Genomic DNA, 12952 nt, shown 5'->3' with positions numbered 1-12952 from the left:
CGTCATGGTATTAAGAACCAAGAATGAAAAATGTTTTATGGTTAAAAACTTGTAAAAATAAGTAAAAGGGTTTGAAAATACTTGAAATGGTAAAAACCGATTACAAATATGAAAATAGGTTAAAGAGGAAAAGAAGAGAACAAACACGGATTGGACTTAAGGCTGGGCAGGCTGCTTTAGGCGCGAGCCTGTATGCTACGTAAGTAGCCTCTACCTCAACCAAAAAGTCCGGTTTTGGCTCATTCTTCCTATGTCTTGGACCATGTTATGCATGATTTAGCATGTTATAGTCATGAAACAAGTAAAGACATGATAAAAGAAGGATTTTTACACCCTCATACATACATGCTTGGTTATGGCGAGAAACCGACGTAAGTGTATCAACTCGTTTGGTCGGAAAAGACTCGGTTTAAAACCGTTTTAGTAAGTAAAAAGAGTGTTTTGTTAAGTTTAGTGATGGTGTAGTGGTCGAAATAGTCGGTCAAGCTATTTAATGCACGATGACGGTACCAAACAATATGTAAGGCTTGTATTTACGATCGGTAGGTCGTAAATACGCGTCGGATTGTGACTTAGGAAGTCGAGTCTAGAATTTTAAGAGAGAAAGAGGGGTCGGACACTCGCGTAAGTTCTCAAATGGGGGCATTTGAGGGGTATTTATAGGAAAATGAGTGGTTGTGTGAGTTTTGAGCGACGTGGCCACCTGGGCTGCTCAAAAAAGCGCGAGCCACGTCGCGGGTCTTCGAGGTGTCTTGTCGCTTTCACACAAATGCAATCATGATTTGTTCTATCCTAGGATTTGTATGCACATGTTTGGTACTTGACCATACATGAATCCGGGAAATCTTAACATGGAAGCATTTGAATGGTTGTTTTTGTGTTTGACTCGGTTTGACTCGTTGTTGGAGTCGGGATTTGAATTTTTGAGTCGATTTTTGGTCCGGTGTCTGTTTTGACTCTAGTTAGTGTCATTGCGATCCCGTCGTCATGCATTAAACACTCCAGGTACTTTTGAAATGTTTTATTTTCGAAATCGTTTTAAGTTTTCCGACGTAAAGTTGTACACGAACTGTCGATCAAACGCCGCGATTCCAAAGCATGTTATAGTCCGATAATCATCGGGTGTTTGTTGGAGTCTCAGCAGATACTGGGTATCTATAGCGGAACACACATATAACGACTCATAACTATCACACCATACCATTACTCGTGAGGTCAGGACCTCACCCAAAGATTTTCACACCTAATGGACCCATAATCGAATCTAACTAGTCAATCCTGATCACGTAAGTTACCACTTGATGATGAATATCTCTCATCCGAACTTAACTAAGATGCCCTTCCTAACATATCCTCCCATCCACACAATTATCACCACCCGGCGAACATAACCATACCATCAGCACCTAAGTACCAACAACACCTCCTATATCCACATCTTATACTCCCTCACATTCATACATACCAATCAGGCTTCCACAAAATCAACCTCTTTAGAACAACTAACTTCCCTATTTAACATCCTCCTTAACCACTAGTGACAACACTACGGCACCACCATCCTTCATGTAACCACTCTCTTACTATCACTTCTTAATATAACAACTCATTTCCTCTCTTTGGTTGTCATCCCAATAACGAACATCAAATCCATCAACAAAATTTACCTCAACATTCTTTCCAATTCCATCCCTAATTGTATCGTCACTTAACTCTCCATCAAAATCTTATATCGTGCAAACACTCTATCAGCTTCTTACTCCCTTAATATCTCAAAATTAACGGCTAACATATCGTCCTGAACCCCGATATAACCATTAACTCACACCCTCTCAAGATGCTATCGTACATCTCCTTGATTCCTTACTTTCATGTCCCTTAACTTTGGTCAACGTTCTCCCAACTTACTTCCATCCAATAATACCAATTAATAATTCATCTCCTTTTTTCTTCTACCTAACTCTTTAGTAATCCGATTACCTTCTTGTTGCTCCACAACTCAAATTCCACTAACTCAGATCAATATCTTCTCATTCCTTCTTAGCACTGATCCTCTCCCCTCATACTACTCACTCACGCCTGTCACCATCAAGTCCACACGACTAACGGTTACTCTTCAATTAGTTGTATCTCCTTTTCGTATCTCTAGAAAACCAAAATTCACCTCTTGATAACCCAAATTTCCTAACTCGGTCACTATGTACAAATCCATGTTACGACATAACTCCATCTATGTTCACTATATACCCTTCTTCTCCATCCCTCTATAACAACTTTTCATTACATATATATTCTTAACCAACACAATCCTAACCATCTCCCTCTATAAATCCTTACACCTCTCAAGTTTTCACTATTCACATCCTTCCTTTCAATCTTTCATCCTCACGTTTCCTTGCCCTTACATCACTCTTGCCCATATACACTTACTTTTATATTACTCGACACGCGACTATAACACTCACCATATCTCACAAAACATGCTCCTTGCCTCGATTGGCTCATCAATCTTCCCTCTTATTTTTCCACTATCCCTCACAACCACATATAACTCATGTCCTCCCTATCCAACACATATCCCTCATAAGTCGGCATTCTCCATGTCGTCGCATCTGGTAACTTACGTATTAAGACCGTCACATATATAAATGAATGCTTTAAGAACCAAAACATATGTGTGCACATACCCTACGACTCAAAACTAATGTAAGAACATAACCACCGACTCAAAATGACCGCCCAAAGAGGTACTCGGTCGAGTACAAGGCATACTAGGTCGAGTACAGGATACTCGGTCGAGTAACTATATTACTCGGACGAGTTTTCGACTCTTGAAGCTGACCCAATTGTCACAGACGATTACTCGGTCGAGTACTGGGAATACTCGGCCGAGTAGCCCTTACTCAGCCGAGTATTACCTTACTCGGCCGAGTGCCGACACAGTTCTCAGCAACGTCTAGTTTTCGTAAAACAGTCATATCTCACTCGTTACTTGGTCATTTTGGGCGTGTGACCTATTGTTAGAATCGTAGAGGACAAGCTATCACCTCCAATTGGAGTTACGGCAATATCATTTCTAGAACTCGACTTATGACAGTTTTAAGACAACCCTTCCATAATCGGTCTTCATACAAATCAATTTTTCTAAACAAAATAACTTCAACATGCATAAGGCAAACAATAACAACTCAATGCTTCTAAAAAACCAATACATAGGTGAAATTTTATCATACTCATATGTAAATGAAACACAACATTCATATATATAGACGCATGGCCTTAATCATATGCTACTACCAACAAACCAAGCATTAACATCATCATGATCATATACACATACCCCGCATCACATTACATATACTCCAATCACTTACATTCAACCCAAAAATATACTTCACCTAACATATATGTAAAGGTACAAGTACCACACACATCACTCCAAACACACATAACAACTCCCAAGATACCCCCATGTTGACCGGCTAGAGATTGTAAGGGCCTCAATACGACTTCGGGACGTCTCCCAAGTCTTTGCGGTAGCTCCAAACAACTCTCCCCGGGTTTATTTTATTTAGACTCCTTATATTCATTGGGTTCATTGGTTTTAGGTTCCAAAATCGTCGCTCTGATACCACTTTGTAACACCCCCTCATACCAAGGTACCTTACCAAGGACTACCCTAGCATGAGAGACTGTTACCATCTCGGTTGCCCGAGGCTATTATATCAAAGTTAACGATCCAAAACACATTTATTAAAGTGCAACTGAGTTTAATGATTACATGTTTCCAAAAACCAAACCAAAGTACAACTGTGAAATGTCTAACAACTACAAAGAATGCAAGCTAAGTCTCTTGACGGCGGAAGCTAGACTAGAGTGATGACTCCCCATAATTGTCCCATAGCTAAAGAACTGCATCACCTGTCACAATCTGCTCACCATCCCCGAATGGATCACCACTGATTTTATAAACAACAACGGGGTCAGTTACTGAATAATCAAAGTAAGACAAGTACAAAAAGCAACCAGCTGATCATCATCCTCCTCTGGTCTCCCGATCTCACACAACAACGAACTACACACCGAAGTGTGTAGCCCTGCCAGATTACCCATCACAACAGGTAATCCTCGTCGCCAGTGGGGGACCGCATCCAATCCCCACCTAAACCCCGTTCATCAACGAGCGATATCCCTGTCCCTTAATGTGCACATCCCCTCCCGTGGCGGGTTCCACGGAGGGCGAACTAGGGTGTGAAGCCACTCCCGCAAATAACTCTACCACAATCATCACAACACCAACACCACACCAACACCAACACCAACACCAACACTCCCACAACGATCAGTAGACAATCAATCGTACATAATACAATACATTCTCAAATCAATTAAACATGAATTGAGTAGGGAAACCCTACCTTCTCGCAATCTGTTATGCCGCAGCCAATCATACAAATGCACAACTAGTAACACATCATCACCTACAACAACGATAATCAACAGTCAACAACACATACGACGATCAAAACCCTAAACCCCCAAATTAACCCAAATTAGGGTTTGTTAACTTATAAGAACAACAATAGATCAATAAGAAGGATAAGACACTTACTACGGCGATTGACACGGAATAAGATGCTAGAACCCACAATCGACGACCTTTGCCTTGGAATTGATGAAGATGATTAGAGGAGAATGAAACGTAGTTTATGTTTTGGAAGAAATGATTTTAGAAAATGACAAACGACTTATATATAATCTCTAATCATTTTAATCAAAACCGCGGAAATAACACCCGTCAGACCGGATACTCGGTCGAGTATAGAGTATGCTCGGCCGAGTATCCTCTACTCGGTCGAGTATTCCCATACTCGGCTGAGTGTTTCTAGGCAGAAAGATGTCCAGAAACACATGACACACTTACTCGGCCGAGTAAGCCATATTCGGCCGAGTAACAGACTTAGGAAAACTGTGGTATTACAATTGAAACTAAAGCCATTATTGTCTCTAGAGATGTAGTGTTTCATGACAATGTTTTTCCTTACATTTCTGATAAACCTAGTTCATTCATTCCTTTAGCCATCACATATAATTATGTTCCTGTTCATTCACAGCCTCTTGTTTCCCCTGATAATGCTATTATTCAAAATAATATCACTGCTGATTCAAATTTACATAATAATGTTTCCTCTGCTTCATTAGTTCCTGTTAGGCAATCTACTAGATCATCCAGAGTCCCCTCTTATCTGCAAGACTATGTCTGTCCATTGAAAAATAAAAATTGTTATGCTATTTTGCGTGTTGAATGTTGTAATACTCTGACCTCTATTTATGAGGATAATATTGTTTCTACTTGTTCTGTTACTACTGATTTTTCAAAGAGTATGAGCACCATTATTCCAATTCAAGAACCAAAGACATTTAAGGAAACATCTGTCTATCCTGAATGGCAAGATGCAATTAAGGCTGAGTTCAAAGCATTAGAAGCAAACAACACCTGGTCCATTGTTTCACTTCCCGTTGGCAAGAAAACAATTTCTTGCAAGTGGGTGTTCAAAGTCAAACACATAGCTGATGGTAGCATTAAAAGATACAAGGCTCTTTTGGTTATTAAGGGATACACACAGAATGAGGGCATTGATTATACAGAGACATTCTCTCTAGTTGTTAAGATGACAACTATAAGAAGTCTGATTGCAGTAGCTATCAAGTGAGGATGGATAATGTCTCAATTGGATGTAAATAATGCTTTTTTGCATGGTGATCTAGATGAGGAGGTATACATGGCTATTCCACCTGGTTTGGATGTTCAGGGAAAGAATCTTGTTTGCAAACTACAGAAGTCACTATATGAATTAAAGCAAGCATCCAGACAATGGAATACAAAATTAAGTCAAGCGTTGAGATCCAGAGGTTATAAACAGTCTTTGAATGACTATTCACTTTTTAAAAAGGCACAAAATGGGAGAGTGGTATATATAGCAGTTTATGTTGATGACATTTTGCTAATTGGAAATGATGATGCAGAGATTCAAAGTTTGAAGGTCTACTTGGATAATACTTTCAAGATTAAAGATCTGGGTGCTATCATCTATTTCTTAGGGTTGGAATTTACAAAATTACCAACTGCTTAGCAATTACACAAGCCAAATATGCCAAGGAGCTTATCACAAAGTTTAAGTGTGATGATTGCAGGACTGTTAGTTGTCCATTGGACAGTACAATAAAGCTTGATGGTACAGCAGGAGACTTTCTTCCAAATCCTGAAGATTATAGGAGATTGGTTGGCAAGATGAACTACTTGACTAATACCAGACCTGATATTGCATTTCCCATACAATTACTCAGTCAATTTATGTCATCGCCAAGAGTTCAACACTGGACTGCTGCCCTTCATGTTCTTAAGTACATTGCTAAGATCCTGCTCGAGGAATTCTCTTATGGTGTGTTTGAGAACCTAGAACTGGATTTGAATTCCGGAATTGAGATAATTCAAGCGTTTGGGAGTTTCTAGAATTTGGAATTGGAATTGGACTCAATTCCCTATCAATTGCATCTTAGTTAAAATTTGGCACTCTCAAATTCCTACCATATAGTAGTCATTTCGATTCCATCACTACTTGATTACGGTTTTTTTTGTGATGCAAGTTTCGTCGCAATTTTTTTATTTATGATTTTTTTTAATCGCAAATATTTTTCGTCACAAGATTTATTTTTTCCTAATAAAAAAACTCAAAAAAAAAAATTGGTGACTTTGACCCATACGTTTTTTTTTTTTTTTTTTTGGAAAGGTAAGTATATATATTAATAACGCCAAACATACAATTTGTGAGCTAGAGGCAATCTCTAGCTACTTACAACTCAAACCAACAGGGAGAGGGATTACAGACTCCACTCTACAACAATTCCTAGCTCTCCAAATCAAATACATCAACTGAGCCAGTGCAGCAGCCATAACCTGTTTCTTCAAAAGGGATCTTGCTCTAACATTTAACCACCAATCAATGACTTCATGACAAGGGACGCACACCTGAAGCCAGTCTTCCAACAACCTTAGACACTTTCTGCTAAAAGGACAGCTGAAGAACAAATGATTAAGATCCTCCTCAGCATCCTCACACAAGAAGCATCTGTTGTTCTGAATAATACTCATTCTCAGCAATCTGTCCTGTGTCAGCAGGCGATTCTGAGCTACCAACCATATAAAAAATTGATGCTTTGGCAGCATTACCCTGTTGTTGACCCAAGGAAACCACGCAACATCAGCTCCCTCTTCAACCAGCCAGCTGTAACCCAGCTTAACAGAATACTCAGGCATACCAGCTCCCCAATTCTCATCAAAAAACCAAGATTGCATTTGCTTCTTTACCTGACAGATGCGTCTCCAAGCCCAACTAGTGTTGATAGTAGGTTCATAGTCACGCCACTGAGCATTTTTTATGTGAACAGTATGTACCCATTTCACCCAGAGATGATCAGTCTTTAATTCAACCCACCAAACATATTTCCCCAGTAATGCTACTTTGACCCATACGTGACCCGCCCAATTCCAATTCTATGAGTTCCCAAACGCCAATGAGAAATTGAAATCCGGAATCGAATTCCATGTAATCTCCAAACGAATATTTGGAATTGAATTCAAACATTTTGATTTCTACAATTGAAATCATGAAAATGAAATCAATTTCGGGTATCCAAACACTACCTTAAATAATTCACGGTCTTTTGCTCTTGAAGGGTTTTGTGATGCGGATTGGGCTGTCTGCCTGCACACTAGAAGATCTGTGAGTGGTTTTCTAGTATTTATGGGAGGAGTCTGCTCTCTTGAAAGTCCAAGAAACAACAAACAATGTCTTTATCCTTTGCTGAGGCCGAATACAGGTCACTGAGAAGGCTTACAACTGAGCTAGCATGGCTTAGCAGACTTCTTAGTGAACTAGAGGTTCTAAACATCACTCCCATTCCTGTCAAGTGTGAGTGTGACAGTCAGGCTGCCATCTACATAGCCAGGAATCCCGTTTTCCACGAACGAACCAAGCATATTGACTTGGACTGTCATTATGTTCGAGAGAAACTATTATATGGATTGGTTAGTTTATACTATATTCCTACACAGCACCAGCCAGCAGATCTCCTTACCAAAGCACTTGGAGGTCCTCAACATACTCTACTTCAAGGCAAGTTGGGGATGTTCAAAACACCCTCCAACTTGAGGGGGGGTGTTAGAATATAAACAAAGAATAAGTTAGTTAGGGCAGTTATGGTCAGTTAGTTACAATCTGTTACATATTCCCTTTTGCTTATGTCGGTGTACAACTACTATATAAGGACATCATATGTATTTGTAGAACACAATCAATATCATTCAATACAACAATATACTTTTACATCTCAATAATCTGTTATACTCTCTCTAGCATAATCTCTCTCACACACTCATAATTCTTCATCTGTTCTTCTGTTCAACACCATGAACTTCTTCATAGTTCTTCAATATTTCCGACAATCAATTGGCGATGTTATGTAGAGACTCGTGCTGATAATGTGTTGTGAAATAAAGATAAGAGAATTGTAGGGAGAAGTTAGAGAGAATATAAAGAGAGACATAACTATATATTATTCCATTATGAGGGGGTATATATACACATATAATGAGGGTAGAGTCTCCATAAGATAATACAATCTATAATATTATACCATAATATTTCATAACAGTAATTTAATTGTTAGTTTCTCTTACATTTCCATCTAAAAAACCGTGCTTTAGCACGGTAGGTCGGGAGCTACACTAGTTTGACAATAATGGACTAAGAGGAGTAATTATTTAAATTTTTTAGCATACACATTGAAGAGTATGTCCTCTTCCTCTTATTTCCCCTCTTTCCTTCTATTTTTTGACACCTCATTTCCCATTATCTTCATCCTCCTCTTAACATTTTTTCTATTTTTTTCACACATAAAAGAGGATCTCTTATTCATCTTCTCTCAAATTTTTTATGGCCAAAAAATAAAAAAATAAACAAATTACATGAAACATGGTAGATGAGAGATGACTAGTAGGCACAAAGGCCAAGGTTGTACTTCCTCTAAAAATAGAAAAATGCTTCCTCTTCCTCTTCAAAGAGGATGCTAAGAGTATATATTCACATTGAAGAGGACATTCTCTTAGAAGAGAGAGTGCTAAGGGGATGATCTATCCTCTACAACGTGGATGCTTTTTTTTTGGTACATAATGTGGATGCTCTTAGAGCATCCACATTGAAGATGATTGATCATCCTCTTAGATGGAGGATGTTCTCTTCAATGTAGAACCAATATTGCACATCCTCTTTGAAGGAAGAAGATGAATACTTCATCTATTTAGAGGAAGTACAACCCTAGACCCTTGTGCCCACTTTTTTCATTCACCTATAAGAATATTTGTATGTGGACATTATTTTATTTGATTTTGAATAGAAAAAATAATTAAAATATGAAAGAAGAAATAGAGAGGATCCTCTTTGATGTGGGAGGAAAAATAGAAAAAGAGGAGGAGGATGAAGATAATGAAAAATGAGTTATATAAAAAGAGAAGTGATGTGTCAAAAAGATGCAAGGAAATTGAAAAATTAAGAGAATGGTAACGAGGATGAGGACATGATAACGACAACTTAACGGCATCCAACCCAATCCCAAGTGTTTACCAAACCTCGTTAGAAAAAAAGTCACGCCTTATTGTGTATTCCGTCACACTCTCTCTATCTATTCAACCTCCCTCATTTTTCCCCAAAAAAAAAAACAAAACATAATTCCCCATTCCTTCCTTCCTTTCTTTTTCTCTCCTCCGCCGGGTTCCCCCGGCTCCTTCCTCTCTTCTCATCTCCCGACCTAATTTCCCCTCCCTTTTATTTCTTTTATTATTATTATTTTAATCGATCAATCATTCATTTTTAATTTTTAATAATTAATTAATTTACAACCATCATTTCCTTGGATTCGCCATTTTCAGATTTAGGTTTCTGGATAAATTAATGTCGTCGGCGGTCACGTCATCCACGGCGGCGACACCGTCCCCATCATACTGGTGTTATAGATGTAACAGATTCGTTAGGGTTAACAGCAACAATCTCGATTTCCCCCCTTCGCCGCCTTCCGCCTCCATCAATTGCCCCGATTGCCATGCCGGTTTCGTCGAACAAATCGACATCGCAACTTCTACCAACAACAATTCTTTCTCCGATTCAAGACGACGTCGTTTCCCCGCCACATCGCTCTATTCTGACGCCGTTACCCTCCGTCGCAACCGCCGAAACGCCGGAGACAGGGCTCCTTTCAATCCCGTTATCGTCCTTCGCTCCCCGTCGCAAAACGACGGAGACGGTGCTGACGACGACCCTGCTGCTGCTGCTGGTGGTGGTGGTGGTGGATATGAGCTTTATTATGATGATGGAGGAGGTTCGGGTATTCGACCATTACCGCCAAGCGTGTCGGAGTTTTTGCTCGGGTCCGGTTTTGATCGATTGTTGGATCAGCTTTCGCAGATTGAAATCAACGGTATTGGTAGATCTGAGCAACCACCCGCATCAAAATTCGCAATCGAATCGATGCCGACGGTTTCTATCGCTGAAAACCACATCAGCGCGGCGGAACATTGCGCTGTTTGCAAAGAGGCGTTTGAGTTAGGTGCGGCGGCCAGGGAGATGCCTTGTAAACACATTTATCACAATGATTGTATACTTCCGTGGTTGAATTTACGAAATTCGTGTCCGTTGTGTCGGTATGAGTTACCGTCAGAAAATGTAGCCCCTGAGAATGGGAGGCGGGCTGTTGCAGTAGCGGAGTCGGAGCCGGAGAGGGATGAGGATGAGGCGAGGGCAGGAGCAGTGGGGATGACGATATGGAGGTTGCCTGGAGGAGGGTTTGCTGTAGGGAGATTTGCAGGAGGGAGGAGAGTTGGTAGCAGTGCTGGAGACAGTGGAGAGAGGGAATTGCCAGTTGTTTATACGGAGATGGACGGCGGGTTTAATCAAGGAGGGTTACCTAGGAGGATTTCGTGGGGGAATCGAGTTGGGATGAGTAGGGAGAGTGGTGGGATTAGAAGAGCTTTTATGAACTTGTTTTCTTGTTTTGGTGGAGCGGGGGTGGGAGTGCGTTCTTCTGATTCGGCTAGTTCTAGCTCTGATTCCAGGATTGATGGTAGGAGGAGCCGGTCTTCGTCTTTGTTTGGGTTTAATTCGAGGAGGAGGAATCGGGGTTTTGATATGGGAGGGAGGGTTCGAAGATGGTGATTGTTGATGGTTGGATCTTTGGAAGTCGCAATGCAATGAAGATTGCACAAATTTTCATATGAGATGGTTTCACGCTAAAATAGCGGAGTGATTGTTCCAATTCATCCATCCAAGTAGCATTTATCATCAAATTTGGGTTAATGTGGTTGATCGATCATTGTACATAAAAAGATGGGAATTTAAGGTTACTCGGATAATCGAAAGATTTAGAGGAAGAGGAAGAGGAAGCAAAGAGTAAGGAGGAATAGAAAATGAGCAACATAGTAGCTTGGAGAAGTTGATGGATGCAAAAGCAAATGTGGGTTGAATTGAATACGTGATAGAAATGTAATGTGATGTAATCCAAGTTGTGTATGTATTCATACTGAGGTACTCGCTATTTAGTTGCTTGATATGATCATGGATACAATCTTCTTTAATCCAATTCTTTGTTTAGTACTTAATTAGCAGGAATCAACTTGGTTTACAGTTACATGTTAAAGTTGTTCTGATTGTTCTTAATTCTTCCTGAATTTGGCAATTGGCATACTTCAGAATAATCGAAATGCAGGGTTTTTTTTGCTGTAATGTGCTATGAACGACATTTTAGGCTACTGCAGCGGTGACTACTTCTCTGTTTGTTGTGTTGTGAGAATTTTTCTTGTACTGTTTTGCAGCTTGTCACGGTTGCAAATCTTTATATTCTGAATAGCTATCCACCGATTGTAGATGGTATTATTGCGGCTTGTTGTTGCCAATGCTTGTTCTGGACACTCATAGGATTGCGCTCAAAATTTTGTCAAGATCTGCCACTGGAGAAAAGACTGTCATTCATGTCAGTGGTCCTAGTCTAGGACAAGCATGCATGTGCTGGTACCATCTTTTTGATGCTGGCCCTATCACTTTCAGTGCTCTTAGACCTTAGTGGTATTTTTTGACATCAACTAGAAATTAGGACACTTCAATATGTCGTTGCTCGTTGTGCTGAGCAGGCCATTCAACTTACTGTAACCTGCTGGATTAAATTTGGTGTTCGCTGGTATTTAATCTCCAGTTGCGGGGGTAGATATTCCAAATGGTCTAAATCTTAATTGTTGGTGTGGTGAACTCGGCAATATTGTCTGAGAATATGGTGGTAGTAACTTTCAAAACTGTGATAACTCGTGGTTCTCGGTTGAGACTTTTGAAAAGGTTATTGATGTAAAACAGGGTGTTTAGTGATGGACTTGTTTTGGCGAGTTTTATGAGGAAAATTTGGTGTTTTTGAGTTTAAGTTGTAGCGGAAAATGTATGAATCAGCTAAGAGATCTTGCAAGGTAACTCAACTAACACTGATTTACTCTTACCAAGACCACACGGGAATAAGGAGGGAAACATAGGGTTATTTCAATCAAGACCACACAGGAACAATGATGAAATAAGGACGTCAACCTTGCAAGGAAGACAAGAACGCTCACAAGAGTTCAAAGTTGAGAAAACTTCTCGACACTTAATTTTTATATTTCTAATATTGGATGATAGAAAATGAAATATGACTAAATGCATAACTAAATAACTTGAGAATTCATGAAAAAAAAAACCTGTATTCCCTAAACTTGACTCACTAGAAAGTAGAGTAGTCAGTCGTGAAAATCGTTGCATAAGAATGGTCTCTTTCAATGCATTCAATTAGGGCAGAGGACGGATAGGATCGATCCAAAGTTTTA

General features: G+C 39.8%; 3 protein-coding genes across 3 annotated transcripts in view; 2 read left to right on the top strand and 1 right to left on the bottom strand.

Moving 5' to 3' along the window:
• LOC141645785 (uncharacterized) overlaps positions 1–5714 on the top strand; it is a 29542-nt gene extending 23828 nt beyond the window's left edge. The window contains exon 2 of the mRNA XM_074453995.1: positions 5012–5714. Coding sequence (XP_074310096.1) covers positions 5012–5714 — 703 coding nt within the window. The remainder of the gene's footprint in view (positions 1–5011) is intronic.
• Positions 5715–6850: 1136 nt separating this feature from the next.
• Positions 6851–7434, bottom strand: LOC141645754 (uncharacterized). The gene is made up of 2 exons (XM_074453993.1): positions 7370–7434; positions 6851–7286 (listed from the first exon to the last, which is right to left on the bottom strand). Exons 1-2 carry the CDS (start codon positions 7432–7434, stop codon positions 6851–6853), a joined length of 501 nt encoding a protein of 166 aa, XP_074310094.1.
• Positions 7435–9718: 2284 nt separating this feature from the next.
• LOC141604924 (putative E3 ubiquitin-protein ligase RHC2A) lies at positions 9719–11740 on the top strand. The gene has a single exon (XM_074423498.1). The coding sequence runs from the start codon at positions 10011–10013 to the stop codon at positions 11265–11267; it is 1257 nt and encodes a 418-aa protein (XP_074279599.1). The 5' UTR covers positions 9719–10010; the 3' UTR covers positions 11268–11740.
• The last annotated feature ends 1212 nt before the right edge of the window (positions 11741–12952 follow it).

This window comes from Silene latifolia, chromosome 1, assembly GCF_048544455.1.
Source record: "Silene latifolia isolate original U9 population chromosome 1, ASM4854445v1, whole genome shotgun sequence".
Classification (NCBI taxonomy): domain Eukaryota; kingdom Viridiplantae; phylum Streptophyta; class Magnoliopsida; order Caryophyllales; family Caryophyllaceae; genus Silene; species Silene latifolia.
This window is presented reverse-complemented; position numbering and strand designations above follow the sequence as displayed.

Excerpts from the sequence above, each read along its gene's own strand:
- LOC141645754 (XM_074453993.1), bottom strand. The coding sequence starts at position 7,434 with ATGCTCAGTGGCGTGACTATGAACCTACTATCAACACTAGTTGGGCTT. Across the intron at positions 7,287-7,369 it reads CTTGGAGACGCATCTGTCAG|CTGGCTGGTTGAAGAGGGAG; the intron begins GTAAAGAAGCAA and ends GCTGGGTTACAG.
- LOC141604924 (XM_074423498.1), top strand. The coding sequence starts at position 10,011 with ATGTCGTCGGCGGTCACGTCATCCACGGCGGCGACACCGTCCCCATCA.